General features: G+C 41.1%; 2 protein-coding genes across 2 annotated transcripts; both read right to left on the reverse strand.

The window, feature by feature from the left end:
- Positions 1-386: 386 nt before the first annotated feature.
- Positions 387-2,424, reverse strand: LOC107305034 (extensin-like). Its single transcript, XM_040528350.1, has 2 exons — positions 2,196-2,424; positions 387-1,434 (listed from the first exon to the last, which is right to left on the reverse strand). Exons 1-2 carry the CDS (start codon positions 2,374-2,376, stop codon positions 614-616), a joined length of 1,002 nt encoding a protein of 333 aa, XP_040384284.1. The 5' UTR covers positions 2,377-2,424; the 3' UTR covers positions 387-613.
- A 2,072-nt stretch (positions 2,425-4,496) lies between these two features.
- Positions 4,497-15,452, reverse strand: LOC102705287 (F-box/LRR-repeat protein 4-like). Its single transcript, XM_040528185.1, has 8 exons — positions 15,080-15,452; positions 14,566-14,817; positions 13,734-14,143; positions 9,686-9,871; positions 7,293-7,482; positions 5,677-5,753; positions 5,225-5,375; positions 4,497-5,043 (listed from the first exon to the last, which is right to left on the reverse strand). The coding sequence occupies exons 1-8, from the start codon at positions 15,392-15,394 to the stop codon at positions 4,690-4,692; spliced, it is 1,935 nt and encodes a 644-aa protein (XP_040384119.1). The 5' UTR covers positions 15,395-15,452; the 3' UTR covers positions 4,497-4,689.
- Positions 15,453-18,405: the final 2,953 nt, after the last annotated feature.

Below are 18,405 nucleotides of genomic sequence, written 5' to 3' on the forward strand. Positions count from 1 at the left end.
ATTAATCGATTCAAAACAAACCCATGCACACGATTTATTAAACATCTTGCTGCAGGAACTCCAGACCAATACCCAAGGTCTCAATAAATACATTTCACCAGTAATTACTATTGTAATATGTTCTCGATCTCCAGTTTGATAGTTATTCTCATTTTGGATAATGACACAATCAATCTTCTAAATCTATATTTGACTATGATTTTTCTATTTAAATATATAAAATGTAAACAAGTGCTTACTTTTAGTAAAGTTCTCGTTATGACTTATCCATAACCATACATGTTGTCCTATTTTCAAACTAAATATTTTAAAAGTTACTAATAGTCAAAGATTTAAAAGTTTGACCACACTTTTATCCAAAGCGATGATAATTATGAAACTGGAGAGACATTTTAAACTCAACATTAATTCATTGCAAGTACATTTCCAAATCTGCCATAAACATTAATGCATCCACAGCACTAAATCACTCATCATCTCCATGGAAAGCATCTCAGAGATACCAAATGCCAAGTAGCAAGAGACACACAGATAGATTTTAGCTATAGCTAGAAATACATCAATTTATTTAGTGGAGCGAAATGGAGCAGCAGCAGTGGACTAGCTAGCTCCTTCAGTGGCTCGCCGGCGGACGGTAGATCGGCGTCGGCGACGGCGTGCCGTACGCCGGACTGACAGGGGGCCAAGGCGTCGGCATCCCGTATTCCGGCGTCGGAGGAGGGCATGCCGGCGCCGGAGTGCCGTACTCTGGCGTGGGAGTGGTGCATGTCGGTGGCGGAGCGCCGTACTCCGGCGTGGGAGGTGGGCATGCCGGAGCCGGCGTTCCGTATTCCGGCGCCGGCTGGCCGCATTCCGGCGTGGCGGGTGGGCACTCCGGCGGCGCCGGCGTTCCGTATGCCGGCGTGGGAGGCGGGCATTCCGGCGCCGGCTGGCCGTATCCCGGGTCGGCAGGGGGGCACTCCGGCGCCGGCTGGCCGTATTCCGGTGTGGGAGGCGGGCACTCCGGCGCCGGCTGGCCGTATTCCGGCGTGGGAGGCGGGCATCCCGGCGCCGGCGTGCCGTATACCGGCGAGGGAGGCTGGTACTCCGGCATGGGCTTCTTGTGCATGAAGCCGGGCTTCTTGTGGAACATGTGGGTCCGGTGGCACGGGAAGCAGATGGTCGCCGACGCGCACTCCGCCGACGGGGAGAGCGTCTTGCCGGCGACGGCCACGAAGGTGCCCTCCGACAGCGGCTCGATCCTGGACGGCTCCTGCCCGGGGCACGGCCCGTTGCTCGCCGCGCTGTGCAGCTGGGCGACGCAGCCGCCGCCCCCGCGGAGGACGCCGGCGTCGAGAGGCACGGCGAACGCGCCGGTGCCATCGAGGTCGCCGACGGCCTTGCTCTCGTACTCGTCGCTGCTCCCGTTCTTGCACTTGATCGCCACCTTGAGGCCTGACCACAAAAATATAGAATACCACATTTTATTTGTGCGGTTAATTTTTGTTTTTGTCATCACCTTTAGTTACTGGCGAAAAAAAGTTAAACGGTATAATTATAAACGAGAATAATTTGCAAATAAACTTTTATATGCATTTTTATAGAGATCTATAACTCAAAACTGGAAAATAAAATTCGGTGAATAACATCAAAATCAACTTTAAATTTAATTTAAGATTGAAAATTTAAATTTTGGGTTATAACTAAAATCCAAAAGATGGGGTGCCTTTTTTTCACAAGTGATCTTGCAAATGCACTGGTTAACAACTAGTTTCTTTCTAGACCAAAAGGCACTGGATATATGAATTTCCTTAAAATGAATAAAACATTACATAAATATAAATAGCCATGTTGGTTTTCAGTTGGCCAGAGCGTCTGGTAAGCATACTTAGATTTGGGCTCAACATGTTAGGATATATTTATCCTGAAAGATTTTTTTAAGTACTTCCATATAAAATGGTCGATTCCTTCGATTTTTCTCTACCAATCCTTCGAACCGACGAGACTCTCGATGTCTTTGTACGCAAACAAGTAATACACATATATATGGATGGTTTGATGGTTATTTATATCCAAATCAATTAATCAAATCATGTACAATACTCTTAAATTAGTTACAAACGACGTTACTAATTTTGTCAAATACCATATTGGTCCATCAAGAACATGTACTTGATCCCTATGTACAAGTTCCATTCATACCAAAGTATACTTACCCTTGAAAGCAGCCTCGGCGTCCATGTTCTTCCTGCCGCAGTCGCCGCACTTGGCCGCGCCGACGACGACCGCCGTCGTCTCACCGGCAGACCCCGCCGCCGCCGCTGCAGCGGCCGTCGTCACAACAGCGACCACCGCCAGCATCAGCGCCGCGTCATGGAGCGGCCATCTCGCTCCCATGGCGAAGCTAACTACAGTAATACTAGTGTGCTGTTGCAGTGAACACCAAGAGCGTCCAATGAACTGCTTATATAGACGAGACTGCATTATGAATTGTTGGACATTGATATGATTCACACCATGTTTGTTTCCTCTGATTTTTTTAGTCCCTATCACATCGAATGTTTAGACACTAATTAGAAGTATTAAATATAGACTATTAATAAAACCCACCTCATACTCTGGACTATTTCACGAGACGAATCTATTGAGCCTAACTAGTCCATGATCAGTGAATGTAATACTACAGTAAACATTTGTTAATTCTAGATTAATTAGGCTTAAAAAATTTATCGTATAAAATAGCCTTTATTTATGTAATTACTTTAGTTATCGGTCTATATTTAATATTTCTAATTACCATCCAAACATCTAATATGACAAAGTACTTAAAAAAAAGTCTCTGAACCGGTCAGCCTCTCAGCATTGGCTATTAATTTGTTTACAGCTCGATCGAGTCGACGTGATGATGAATCGATATGATATCGATGTAAATGTTCATGGAGTTAAGATGGCGCCATCGAAGTAATTAACGGGGGGCGTATAGTATAGGAAGCTATCTACGCTTTAATCACTAGGAGTGATGCAGTGGTGTAGAGTGTATACAAGTAGCACGTACGTAGTATAACATAGTACATTCAGTTCAATTGTGACCACTGGGATATTAATTTATCATCGCGAAAATCGAAACTAATGGTGTTTGGATGTACGTAGAAGCCAGTTTTTAGTCTTTTTCTTATTTAAGAATGGAATCAGAAACTATGGTATAACCGCCCTGGTCAGTCTCATGAGCAAAATTTCACTATAGCAGGAATTCAAATTATAAATATTGTTCCATTAAATATATAATAGGTCCCTAAATTTATTCACGTGTGCATCTAAATCTGCACCATCTCAAAATATTCCAAAATTTGTTAAAATATATTATTTTGTTTCTAAACCGCTACGCACCCTTTAGAATCATGTGTGGCACTGATATGGAAGAAGAGGAAATTAACTTAGGGAAAAAAAAGAGAAAGAAACGGATAATGAGAAAAGAAGATAACAGAAAGAAAAAGTCCTAGGTAGGTCCTAATTATCAGTTGCCATAAAGTTTGTGTCGATGTCACATTAAAATATGTTTAGTATGCTCCACGTAAACGATGACACGTGAAATTAATTGTAGAGAGCCTATGGCAGTATAGGATCAGAATAACATATTCTAGTGAGCTATGAGAACTAGCATGTATTTTCCGAGAAAGAGGATTTAGACGATACATCTACTAATATAAAAGGGAACTCCAGTGATGGTGATGAATCTGTCACCTACTTCATCATAAACTTCCTCTTATTTTTCTAAAAGAAAATTAACTTAGACATATATATCAAACCACTTTATTAACTCTATTTTAATAATATACTAATGATATTTTTAATAAGATCCGTTACAACGTACGGTAATATGCCAGTAATATAAATAAGTTTAAAAACCGATCATTTACTTTATTTCTATTAAAAGGAAGCATTTTACAGGAAATCTATTGAATGGATCAATTTTAGTTGCTACTAAATTTTCATCCAAATCAGGAAATTCGCGACAAGGCCCGATCGAGATGGCGAGATCTGGCATGAAGAGAATATATATATATATATATATATATATATATATATATATATATATATATATATATATATATATATATATATATATATATATATATATATATATATATATATATATATATATATATATATATATATGAGTAGAGGGCGTAGTTACGTGGATGCATAATTGTCGAAGCACATGCGATGCAAACGACCATCAGCGACATCGTGTGGGGTTAATTGTCACCTTCAATATACTCATGTGTGCATTCAACCAAGTTGGTGTAGATGTACGCATTGTACAGTAGTGTTGATCCCCAGTAATTAATATAGATCTGCATTTATTTAACCATGGACTAACTTTTAAGCTTCCAGTCCAGCAAGTAATATTTTTTTGGCTTTTTCAAGATAGTTAAAAAAATAATTTATAAAAAACTTTTATGTGATGGTCTTAGCGATCTAAAGACAAAGACTGAAAAATAAACTATTATTAAAAACCACAAAATTCAACCTGAGATGCTTATTACTAGACCAGAAATTTCAGGAAATAACAACATTAATTAAGGGTATACCAAGTTGGCCTTGCCCACTACATGAAACATCCCAACAGTAAAAACCACCAATTCAACCAATCCACCATGGCACCATGCCCTTGTTTAAAACGTTCTGACATTTTACATGTATGTGAACTCAAACAAGCAAAAGATTTTCTTCACAATGCTCCCCAAAAACGTCGATTTCATATCTACCATTAAGAATGACGAGCCGACCATTGATCATTCTGCATTTCTCTATGGCCTCCTCGGGCACCTTGCCCTTCTCAACAACGAGCCTCTGCAACCTGGAGCTGCCCTCAGCCAGGGTTGCCAAGCCTGCTGGAGTAACCTGAGAGCACTGGAACACCACACACACCTTCAGCTGCAAGCATCCTCTGGCAATATGTGCTAGTCCAATGTCGCTAATCGCATGACAGCGAAGCATCACGAGATGTTTCAGTTTGGGAAAGCCTTCACCAACCTTTGCTAGTGTGGTGTCACCCATTTTCTGAAGGAAAGTGCAGACCATTAGGGGGTGAAATGAATGCCTTTTTTTGCTATGCACGAATGCAGGAAAACAAGCATGTAGAGAATTCTATAATATATTTCTCAAAATTAATTTTTGAGGTCATTTTAGAACAGGAAAATCAACGTCTTCTACCATAGTGTTGAATATGAGAGAGACGGACCTTGGTATCACTTATACCCAGATGGACTAGATCATGGCACTCTCTTATAATGGAAGTAAGTCCGTCATCAGTGATTTGTTCGCAAGCAAATATAACCAACTTCTGAAGGAAACTGCATTGACTAACTGCAGCAAGCCCTGCATCAGTTAACCTGTAAATGGAAGCCAAATGTCAGGAAAACTTTGTTGATTCACCTAGCACAAAAGGTTTTATAACTAAAATAAAAACAGAACACAATGATATCAGAATACTTCAAAGTAAAAGGGTTATAAAACGGGAAAATTGGTGACAAACAACTAGACATGCAACTGTATAGCTTTCACTTTGAACTGCCAGGACATCAATTAAACATTTGATTCGAAATTTGGAATAATTACCTAATACGACAATGAACGAAAGTTATCCTTCGATTAGAACATGTAACATAGTGAATCATGGATTCAAGCATTTACCTCACAAGACAATGGAGGGCCAATTCTCTAAGCTCTTTACAATTCTCACCTACTGATATTATTGCTTGATCCCCAATCTGCAGAGGTAAACTTCAACTTAATATATACATGCCAAGTTACAATAAAATAAAAACATTGTCTCATTCCATATTCCGGTTTGGGAGTAGTGCACTCTGGTGTTGGTTTGACACATCTCGGTCATAGAATAAACATCAGCCTCAGCACAAATGTCAAAGATAACTGTGACCTTGCAGATGACACAGTCCACAAAGGGGGAGAACATTCCCTCATCAGATGAGGAAGAAGGGGTATGGTTAAGACTCATGAGGTGAGGGAAAAGACTCCTCAGTCCTGTACTAAACCCTCATCAACAAAGCCGTCAACAAAGTGATGATGACTCAATGTTCCTCTTAGGATATTTGGATCTCTCCATCCAACAGGAGGGTCTCAGGAAATACTCACAAGCACAAGTGCTTGCGGATGGAAATGTACTCCTTGCAACATACTGCCAGGAAATGTGGAGTCGACATGCGATAGTTTTGCCTAGCCAAAGGGATTCTTTGATTCATCACACAGGACAACAAAATTCTTGTCAATGAGATCCACGTGGGCTATGACATCAAGGTCAAGGGCCCTGCCCGGTGACTCCTCTGTTAATGGCTCCATGAACACAATAGCAGGGTCATCCCCATGGCAATAATGAGGGTGGTCTATTCTCACCATAAATGGCATCAACAATCCATTACTCAGAAATTCAATGTCCAAACAAAGGGACCTGACTTCAATTATCCCCTTGGAAGTGTTGTGAATATAATGAAAATTTTGCTAAACAAAATATATTTGAAAAAATATGGACTTCAGGATCCTCCCCTCGGCGGTGTTCAACTTCCATATTTATAGCCTCTAAAGGAACAAATAGGCAAGAACCACCGGTTTAGGAGATAGCCAGCGCATTCAAAGTCAATCGGCAGCCTCTCATTAATATTTTGTTCAATAGGCAATAGGCATGTTTCTCGAGATAAATCATATTCCATAACAACTGTATTATTATTTTGCATAATAATAATAATAAGTTTTTTTTACATTATTGATTAACAGCATAAATTACAATATTGGAACAAGCCATGATGATGATGATGACTATTCAGATAAATATAGTAATCTTATAATAGTTGTGATATGCAGGACAATGTGAAGACACAACGTGCTCTGCAAGGTCACCCTGAGACAAACTATAATAGTAGTCTGCATAACTCAGCAATAACATACTACTACCATCATTCATACGATCAAAATTAGTGACTAATTATGTATAAAGCATGTATTATTCCTCATTAGCCATGGCTGTTTTCCTTATATCAGTTCCAATCCACTGCCGATTGGGGACAAAAATCCAGGACCAGCATGGGTAGTCTTAGCATTTTTATGTGCACATCTTGCCAGCATGGTTAGTGGCAACTTTGGAAATGAAAAGTAAAATTGTGGTGGTACTAAAATGTGTCACGATTTTTTAGTGGTATAAATCTGAAGGTAACTTTTTGGTGCTATAGAACCAGTGTTTCTTAAATGTAAAGTAAATCATCATAAACGTAGTTTAATGCAAACTAGCAAGGTACCTCATAACAACGGATGATAGAAAGCTCTCTCAGGTTCTTACAACCTTGAGCTATGTGACATATGGCCTCATCACTTATTTCATAACACATGTCCAAATAGATAGACTTGAGAAGGAAGCAACGCTGACCAAATCCGAGAAATGCATTACTCTCAATCAACAGACGACTTAGAGTGAGCCCCAGAAGATTCCTGCATTTAACATGTAGACACAAAAGAAAAAAAAAGTCAACATTGTATTGTTAAGTATAGTTTGATAATAGGAAATAGGAAATAGGCTAAAATAAATGCTAAGATTAGTAGCATGTACATAGGCCGAAACCTATACTTGACAAAAGAGGCCCATAACTAAGTTGAATATATCCTATTGCTAAGAAATGAAATGAACACTTGAGAATGAAAGCAGCTGAGAACCCAGTTCTTAAAAAGTTACCCAGCAAAAAAATAACAGTGGGCACAGTGTTATGATCTTATAATTTTCTAGTATATCCAAATAGGGTGAAGGTTCTAGTTTACAAAACATGTATCATGTGCAAACTATGTCCATGAGTAGGGCTGGACAAAAAACTTGTAGCTCGCTCAGCTCAACTTGGCTAGGCTCGTTACTAACTATTAACGAGCTGAGCCAACATTTTAGCTCATTAGGCATAATGAGCCAGCTCAAGCTGCTCGTGAGCCAAACGAGTCCAACACTCTAGCCCAGCCCAGCAGTCAAATAGCCCAACAAAACAAGGCCCATCTGGCCATCTCTAACCCTAGATGTAATCCCCACTCTCCCCACTGGCCACCACCACTCCCAGATCCCCTTTCCTAGTGATCTGCATGGGTGGATTCAGCTGTGGGGGCTCCACCCCACCCCCCCCCCCCCCTACACGCTGGATCCCTTTAGAAAATAGGGGAGAGGAGGGGGAAGAAGAGTGAAGGAAGAAGAAGGTAACCAGCCCCCTAACCTTCAGATCCTGCATCCACTCCTGGTCATCTGATATCTCTTTCATGCCGCCAACACCGAGCACAGTAAACGCAGACTCGCTGCACCCCCCCCCCCCCCAGCCAACTGTCCCACTCCACCTCTACCTCGCAAACTTGTTATTGCCTGTCACTATCCCCCTCCTCAACCAGCCACATAGCCACCCCTGCCCACCAGGGCGATGCTAGGTGCCCAACTCCTCTCTTGGACATCTCTAATCGACTCCCCATCCCATCCATTAGGTGCCATTCCATGTGACCATAGGCATGATTCACAAGAACGAGCCAGATAAGTTGGCATGCCTAGCACTAAGTTCCAAACTGAGGAGCCAGTTGCTTGTATGCATTATGGATTTTGCTTGGTTTCTTGGCTGCAGCATATATGTGCTCATCAATGTTTGCCTTGTTGTGAACCATATACTTAATGACTCATGCATGTTATTTGCATAACCTGTTTGCGTTTTTGCCTGGGTTGTGATTTGTGAATTTTATTTTTGTCAGTGCTTCTGTTGACTGAACTTTCCCAAAATCAAACTCACTGTTGATCTGCGATTAGCGTGGATGCATTTGCTAATTGCTTCTGCTTTGGCTTGTGAGCTAAATGAACCAAGCTGAGCTAGCATTTTAGCTCGCTTGCATAATGAGCTGAGCCAAGCCGAGCTGGCTCAACATCCAGCCCTAGCCATGAGGCTTGATATGCTAATCTCATCACATCAAACCAGGTAAAAACATCCTTTTTAAACTACCCCGTAACTAGCCAAGATACAGCGAGGTAAAATGACAATACTTCACAACAATTGGTTTTACTAGCTAAAAAGAACCGTCTGTCTTTAACCATGACCCTAATAAGTTTAGGACTATAGGTTTGAAAATCATTTGGATCATTCTACAAGTATATTTGCATACAAGCATTTGTTAGGCACAGTGATATTTTGGGAAACATTTGTGATTAACAGGAATAACAAATCCAATATATGTCTGGGAATTGCTGACCTTGTTCCAGCTTTTTGTTTCTATAGTCATAGTTGGATTTAAGAGAATACAAACGATTGGACTAACATTTGACATGCAACTTAGATTACAGCTTCTGTACAAACATCAACATAGCATGCGGGTTAAATAGGAAATGTTGAAACATTCAAGCTTATTAATTGTGTTATCATATACTAGTACACCTTCAATTTTCCTAATCTCCAATTTAATTAACCACAACACAACGTGCATTTTTTACACATAATATATTTAGTCCAGACCTTAATGAACTAGAAACAGGAAGCAAATTTGCTTGCACTATAAGATAATAAATCCACTTTATATATATTGAACAAGCACCAGGTAGGAAAATGTTAACAAAAACAAACTTTGTGCCATGTCAAAATAAAAATTTGCCGATTGCAATATGTTAACTAAACAAGACGAAATAACATACGTGCATAGTTGTCCAATATGCTCCAATGCAGCAGTTTGCACTTTATGGCACCCATTGATTTCCATGTGTTGGAGCAGTTTACAGTTCCGGGAAACAAGTTCAATACTTTTGTCCGTGAATTTGTCCGATGATTTGATAATTAGGCTTTTTAGCTGCTTGCACCCATTTGCTATGGAAAAAAGACTCCTGCAGTAGAATATGATTAGTGGTTAAATAAAGCACGCACCGTTGCACAAAAAGGGAGAGAGAACTCAATGCTTGCAATAAGAGAAAAATGGGACTCCAAGTGAAATTAAGCAGCCATACGTTCCTAGAAAATATACTGATCCTTCCATTCCAAAAACCAAATATAAGCATTGAAAGTGCAACCGGTAGGCGACTAGGTTTTGATAAATACTTCGCGCATATAACTTTCAACAAACACTACAGATCAGTAGATGCCAATGAATTTTTTTCTTGAATATGAGAGCTGTGTATCATTTCATTAAGAGAGAGGAAAACACAGCAAGGGAGGCTGAATACAAACATATTTTATAAGTTTACAAGAAACTAACTTAACACAACCTTACCCGACCGGGGTTAGCAACCTACTATACTAAGAAACTCACTGAAATTGGATGCTCTAGCAATGCACCAAAGGCCAAACTCATTATCCACCATTTCGATGACAGCCAACCATTTAACTTTGCTATAAGGTTTTAAACCACACTAACCAATAGAATCAGACTTTTACTTGCCTTATAAGCAGTATAATTACATTTTGGATTTCTATATATGCATGCAATCTAAAAATGGGTTTACCGTTTTGGATATTTCATGGAGAATTTTAAGTTGAAAACAAATGATTTTGAGATTGCATAATTCACTTAACCACTAATACATACTATCTAAATCTAGAGAAACTTGTCACAAATGAAAGGAACACACATGTAAGGAAATAAACATAGCTTAGAAAGAAATACATATCATTGTAGTCCCTTCTTTGGTTCTTCCCAAACTACATGCTGGGCATGATAAACATTGTCAAGTAACACAGTACTACTACAGCGCAGTCATGCATTAGATCTATACAGAAAATGTCCTACCCAATATATCCACTTTTCGTTTCAGGAGATTGCTCTTAACATGCTGTTTTTATAGAGGATTAGTGCAAATATATACACCAATTAAAAATTTTCAACAACATGTGTAAACAAATCGTAACATAGTGTAAACGAATCTTATCTTCAGTGGACATGAGAGATCAGAGAACTATACAAAAGAAACTTTAAATATGGCACATTTCAATGTTTTGATAATGATTGCTTGACTTTCCATATATAGAAAAAGCTAGACTATAGATGATATGGTAGTTGACCAAAGTAACTGTAGTTCTAAAACTCTAACCAATAAGACCCATGTGCAGAAAGTTTGTTCAGGATAATTATATAAGTAATTCCGCTATTTCACAATATTTGTGTTTTGCTTAAGAAGTACTATATATTTCAAAGTATTTATCCATTAAGGAGATCAAGATGTACTTATTGAAAATTTTCCACCCAAACCTTAAACAACTTTTCTGAAGAGTTAAGTGGCCAGATTATGCATTTATTAGTGGGTATCCACGGCTTCTTATTCTTATCTCATCAACTTTTTCTAAGATTTTGTGCTTCTTGCTTGTTTGTGTGAACAATTGGATTGGTACTTATACTAGTAACTGTCATGTGGGGCCGCCATTATAGCGCCGATCAGGGGCCCAAGATAGGGCGTGAGTTTAGGCATGCACTCGGCATGCATGGAAAGCTAGATTCAGGGAGTTGGTTTCCTTAGTTAGTTTATTTCCTTAGATATTCAGGGAGTTTGTTTTCTTAGTTAGTTAGTCTATTTCCTTAGTTATTTGGGCTGCGTGCCTATATATAAGATGTAATCGCTACTCTTGAGGATTAAGCAAGAAATAATACTTTTACTCCCTCCCCTTTCATCATTGGGCAGCCAAGCAAAAACCCCGACGCTGCTACCGGCCAAGGCTACGAGTTACGTAGCCGAGGTCCCGCCGTCTTGGGCATCGACACCCTTGACAGTAACCGCCTTTATTCTGGTTGGGACATTAGAAGTGTACCAAACACACCAAAAAATGGACGTTGGACCACTTACTGAACCGAAGTACACCCACAACATTATGGGCACAAATGTTGCCATATGTGGATAACTGCAGGGGCGTAGCTAGGGGGTAGTCCAGGTGGGCCTGTGACTACCCCTCGAAATCGGCCCATTAACATAACCCCCCAGCAACACGGTCCAGTCTACTTGAAATAGAAGCTAGGGTTTGTTCTCTTGTTGGCTTGTTGCGCGCACGCGCTGAGGCGATGCAGCAGCGGCGACATCACCGCTCTTCCTGCGAAATGCGGCGCTGCGCCCCCGTCGCTGATCACCCACCCCGCCCCGGCGCTTGACGCATGCAGCTACGACCAGCCGCCCACCGCCGCCCGCTTGCTCTGCCCTGGACCTGCGCGCGTGCAGCCCGTCGGTCAGCGCCGACATCCCCGACGCCACCCACCGCCCGCTGACCGGTTATCGCCTCCCTGTCTGCGCCTGGCGCTAGCCCGCCTCGCCTCACCCTGCCGCTCGGCACCCGTGGCTACGACCAAGCGCACGCTGTCCCCATTGCTCCCCTAGTGATTATGGCTAGCAGCTGCTACAGCCTCACTGTTTGCTCTGGCCGCTCAGTGCATCAGCTGCTCTGCTGCCTCTACTGTCTCTCTCTCTCTCTCTCTCAGGCAGTAACTAAGTAATTAAGCCTCTCTCTCTTTGTTTCACAGTCTAACTGCATTTTACTCTCTTTGTTTTTTTATAAGAAATCCTATAAAGAACCAGATTATATTGATTTGCAAATTTTCACACTTGCTAGTTTCTCAAATTAATATGCTTGTCACGACCTGTTGAATCATTGCTTAGTGACATATTATATATTGAGCAGGATATCTTCTCAAAAATTAGTGAGAGTGAGAAAGAGAATAAATTATTTCATGGCTAAGGACAGGTGTAGAATAAAGTCTAAATAGCTGCACTGTAATATCCTATTTATATATAACATCTATTGTATTTGAACTATCTATGTTATAATATTTGAACATTTTAAACTTGTTAAGCTACTCGATTATCGATGTTGTAAGATGTTATTTCTATATTGTATTATATTTTAACCAAATATGTACTCATATATGTTATTGTGATATTCATTTTTTTTGTCACATTTACTTGTGACGTTGGATTTTGGACAGGACTACCCACTGAAAATTTCCTGGCTACACTACTGGATACCTGGATATACAGAAATCAAAACCATGAGATATTCCTAAGGTTCTGTTTGATTCAGCTTGGGATTATTATAATTTGGCTTATTAGGAGTAAGCTGAAACAAACAGATTGATTATTATAACAGATTATTATAATCTGAGCTCAGATTACTATAATCTGATAACCTCATGCAACGATGTTTTTTTTTCAGATTATTAGGTGGCTAAAGACTCACTACCCTTAGATACTTTAAAATAACTACCCACCTTTGTGATTTCTTTCTACTTTAGCGTATAATAATCTAGCTTCCAATAATCTCGATCAATAATCCAAATTACAATAGTCCATAGGTGAAACAAACAGGGCCTAAGTGGAGCTTCCCATTCTTATTTATCATAAATAATATCCACAGGGCCTAAGTGGAGCATCCCATTCTTATTTATCATAAATAATATCCACTGCGATCATGAAAATTTGAAGCTAAAGAGGGCAAATATGCCTCACAAGTGAATTTTCCCACATTTTAAGTATATTCCTCATGGCCCGTAAGTATGAAACCTACAATTGCATTATTTAACTTCCTTTTTACAAAAAGGGACTGGATTTTCAAGACAAATGTTAACAAGTGGTTCAGCATTTCGACTGCCATAATTGTGATGCAGTATCAGTATAAGCTATCAAATTTTGAAGAGAAATGAGAAATCAATACTTTTATCCCTGCAAATAACTAAAAATGCAACAGTCGATTTATCAAGCCTGTCTGAGCAAGTACCTGTCTGAGCATTTATCAAGCCTGTCAAGAAATAGAGTTTCTAATGCAGAACAAAATGAACCGATAGCTTCTAAAGCTGCATCTCCAACACCAAGCCCTAACATCTTTAAAGATTTCAATGATTGGCATCCTTTTGCAACAGACATGAGTCCTTTGTTTTCTTTAACATCCTTGGACTCCACAGATAGAACTTCCAACTTATGGCAGTAGGTTCCAATAGCATCCAGGGATCTGTCTGTTACGCAATCATTGCAGATAGAGATATCAAGAGAGACCAATGATTTACCACGAATCTTCACAAATTCAACTAATCCTTCATCTGTCAACTCTTCAACAGCACACAGCTTTAATTCCTTAAGATTGCATCCCTCCGCAAGAGCAATCAACACATGATTTGGAACATAACCACCCTGTAAGAAAAGTTGACAACACAAAATGATAACCCAATGGAATACAATACCATAAATATAAGCACAACATGAAACCTCAAAGCAAAGTTTTGTACCTGAAGTGCTGACTTGAATAATGATAAACCCCAGAAAGGGGTCATGACCACTACAAAATTCAATAGTGCAATACAGCAAATAATAGACTAAGCACCTAAGGTGTTCTGGAAAATAATATGAACCTCAATTTTCACTCAACAAAATAGTTAGTATAAAAAAGAGGCATCTATCACTATGATCACCATTCACCATAATGAAGAATTACATTCTTCACTGTTTTGGACATTTTCCCTATTTGGAAGTTGCATGCAGATCATCCTGCATGTGAAATAATATTGATCGAGGCATGAAAGAAAATAGGACAAATACAACTAACAGGAAATTACCGTAAGTGCCAATGACTGCAGATTCCAGCAACCATTAGCAATTCCCAGCAGCCCCCTTTCAGATATGTGCGAAAACCAGTTTAGAGTCAGCTTTTCAAGCCTTTTGCAACCCTCAATGAGATGAATTAACCCAGCATCAGTCAATGAGGTTGGGTGGAAATCATCACTGTCATCTTCTTGCATATCTACGCTCGGTGCGGAACACTGGTTGTGCTCATCTGACCTGGGGTTTTCGCTATCCCAACCCTCTGCCTGTATTAAAAGAAAAATGCATTAGTGAATTGCAAAATGAAAAATTGATACACAAACCACAAGAAAAAAATTTCATGCACCTCTGGCAAACTGGTAATTTCCCAGTGACTAGAAAAAAAATCTTATAATCACGGATCTAGGTGATGAACCAATAAAATATTCGATCATTCATGCAATTCCAGAGGGAAATACAAGAAATGGAAGAACTTTGCGCACAAGAAGAGAATTTCAGTCAGGGGGGTTGGGGTGGGGGGGAGCTCACCCTACTTCGGTGCGCCGCGGCCGCGGAGGCGTCTGCGGCGATGTAGACGCCATTGTCGAGGGAGACACGGGCGAGCCCGGGGAACAGCCCGGCGACGCAGCGGGCGACGACGTCGGCCTCGCCGTCGCGCCCATCGACGGGGACCCTCGCGGCGCGCCGGGACGCGCGCTCGACGGCGCACCAGCGGCGGGACACGAGCGCGCAACTGTCGAGGTCGGCCTTGGCCGCCCCGCCGCCGCCGGCGGCGACGTGGCGGAACACCTCCGCGAGCAGCTCGTCCGGGAGGCGGGCGTCGATGAGGCCGGCGGGGCCCATCTGATGCTGCCGGAGCTAGGGTTTCATGGGTTTCCCCAGGGCGAGAGGTGGGGTCGATTGAAACGGGAAAGGGGAAAAGGGTTTTTAAGTAGAGGGATGCAACTGCCGTTACAAAACCTTTTTGCTGCTAAAATGGGAAAAGCAAAATAAGTGAAATCCAGTTTCTACCGTTTTACTTAGGAGTGGGCAAATATTTTCCGAAAATCGACCACCGAACCGAACCGAATAAACGGTTTCTTCGGTATTCGGAAGGAGTTTCGGTTTTTTGTTTTGTGTAGATCGATGTTTGGTTTTTATTAGGGCACATACATTGTATAGGCGGCTGATGTCTTTATAAATACATATAAGAAAATTGAGCTAACGTAGACAGTGTTTAATGAAGACAGAGAAGAGAGTCGTCTCATGACGAGGGTCGTGCTCCGAGAAGTAGTCGAATGTACACACTGTCTCTAGCTAACAAATGTACACTTGATAACCATTTATATAATAAATTGAATAGCTTGTAGATAGCTAAATAGACGACTCATTGTACATATTGTCTTTCTAGTTATCCATATCTGACATGTTAAATCAAATAGACGACAGTTATTTGTTAATCAAGAATGCATGCAGTGAATAACTACACCGTGAATGCATGCATCAGCATGGTTGCCATGCATACTACATGGGAGACTAGGGTTCTTGTTAGGTGATTGGATTAATGAATTGGTGCATGCATTTGAAACTTGCATACTACATGGGAGACCACAATATTGACAAAAGGTATTCCATAGTAAATTAAATATTTTATACCAGATAACTAAAACACTGTAAAAGTAGTCCATAATAAACAAATAGTAAAAGCTAACCACTAAACATCAATTGTGGATCAGATTTTTTTTTATTAAACCCTAGGACCCAATCCTATAGACTACTCTCATCGGCGCTCCACATCCATGCCTGGCACCTCCGCCCTCCACTGGTCGTGCCGTTGGCTCATGAGCCTAATGAACCAGCTCGAGCTTTCCAACGAGTCGAGCCAAGCTGGGTTTATAGCTCGTTAAGATAACGAGCTGAGCTAGCTCACTATCCACCCCTACCAGCATCTCTGGTGACACAGCATGGAGGATGGCCTCTATTGCCATGCGGTCTTCTTGGAACTCGACATTGCATACTCAACACCCTCCCACAAGCCACGTGCTTGGAAAATGCCACACATCATAAGAACCCAATCTCCATGGTTGGTCTTTGTCAGCAGCAGGTAATTGGTCGAACCACTCACCTCCTTCACTATGCGCTGAACAGGGACAAGGTGTCCTTGGCGCGGCGGTGGCGATCATGACAGACAACGCAACACCCGGGATGGAGAGATGGTACCATGGGGCATCGGAGCCTACATGACTATAATACCAAATGTGATTCGTCAAAGATGTTTACCGATGAGGCTGAGAAGTAGACGCTACAATGAAATAGACACAAGAGGCAAACATAAGTTATGTGCTACATAAACCCGTGTAGCTTTTCTCTGGGTTTTCTTCTCCTTTTATGGCGAAAATAGGAAAGGGTGGATGACGTGATCCACATTGCTCGCCACACGTCACATCGTGCGTCATCCCACACGATCGAAACGTGCAACGGGCGACTCGTGACACTACTACCACGCTGTGAACATGCGCACAGATCAGGCCTATCGACACAATTAGCTAACAACAAACTAACACCAAACTCCTGGAAACAAGCAAATGAAAGCAAGATCTCAAGCTTACATAGCAGCTAACCTGTACGTCCAGTTAAATGATTTTGACACGACGAACATGAAAATACGTATTTCTAGGCCTTTAAGTTCAACTAATTAAATAACTTATTTTTTAGTTAACTCATGACTAAACCACATGATTTTTTATTTTAATTTAGAATTTCGATTTCTTGGCTTAGCGAAAACTCCGCACGTTACCACGACCGGCAGAGGCAGGGAAGGGGTGTTGAGGCTCCGGAAAGAGAGGGAATCGGTGAGGAGAGTTCATCGTGCACAGGCGACGGCAACCTTGATTTGGAAGAAGAGGTGTGATAGGAAGCGGTGAATTTTGACAGCTTGGGCGTGACAGCTAGGCCATGCCGCCGTGGCCGGCGACTTGTTGGCATCGGCGGCGGCTAAGATTGAGGAGGTAAGAGGCTTTGCTTTTTCTGTCGCCGTGTGACGGTGACACGTGGATGCCAGGAGAGCAGCTGCGTGGCAGAGCTGCTGTCGGCAGAGCGGTGGCGTCGCGGCGCAGCGAGAGAGAAATAGAGAGAGAGAGATGGCTCGGGTGGCTGGTGGACCTAGGCTGGGACCAGGGAGATGGGCTGGGTGGATTTCGGCCCAAAACAGAAGAGAGAATGGATTTAGGAATTTTGAAGGAATTTAGACAGGCGAACAAAGCCACAATTCACGCAAGATTTGATAGGATTTCGAATAAACGAATTTGGGAGTTCTAGTATTTCAGATAGGTTTGGAGTATTTGAAACATTTTGGAATAGAAGATGAACATGGAGATTTTGGATCTGGACGATTTTGAATAGAGGGTCTAGGGTTTGAAGTTTGTAGCAATGACTTGACTGAAGGAATTTGAATTGATGATGGATATGTGAATATATAGCGAAGGACGGGATAATATCAAGAGAGTGGGATAAAGTATTTAGGGGTTGTTCGTTTTAGCTCCATGTCATATCGGATGTTTGGACACTAATTTGATGTATTAAACATAGAGTAATAAAAAATTAATTTCATAAATAAGAGCTAATCCACGAGACAATTTTTTAAGCCTAATTAATCTATAATTAGTAAGTGTTTACTGTAGCATCACATATGCTAATTAGATTCGTCTCGCCAATTAGTCCAAGATTACGGATGAGTTTTATTAATAGTCTAATAATAAGTGTCAAACATCCGATATGACTAGGGGCTAAAGTTTAGCCCTAGAAACAAACACCCCCTTAAGAGCCTTCAACTAGACGGTGACAACTTTAAAATATTTTCGCAAATTTTTTTCCCG

Source organism: Oryza brachyantha, chromosome 10 (assembly GCF_000231095.2).
Source record: "Oryza brachyantha chromosome 10, ObraRS2, whole genome shotgun sequence".
Taxonomy (NCBI): domain Eukaryota; kingdom Viridiplantae; phylum Streptophyta; class Magnoliopsida; order Poales; family Poaceae; genus Oryza; species Oryza brachyantha.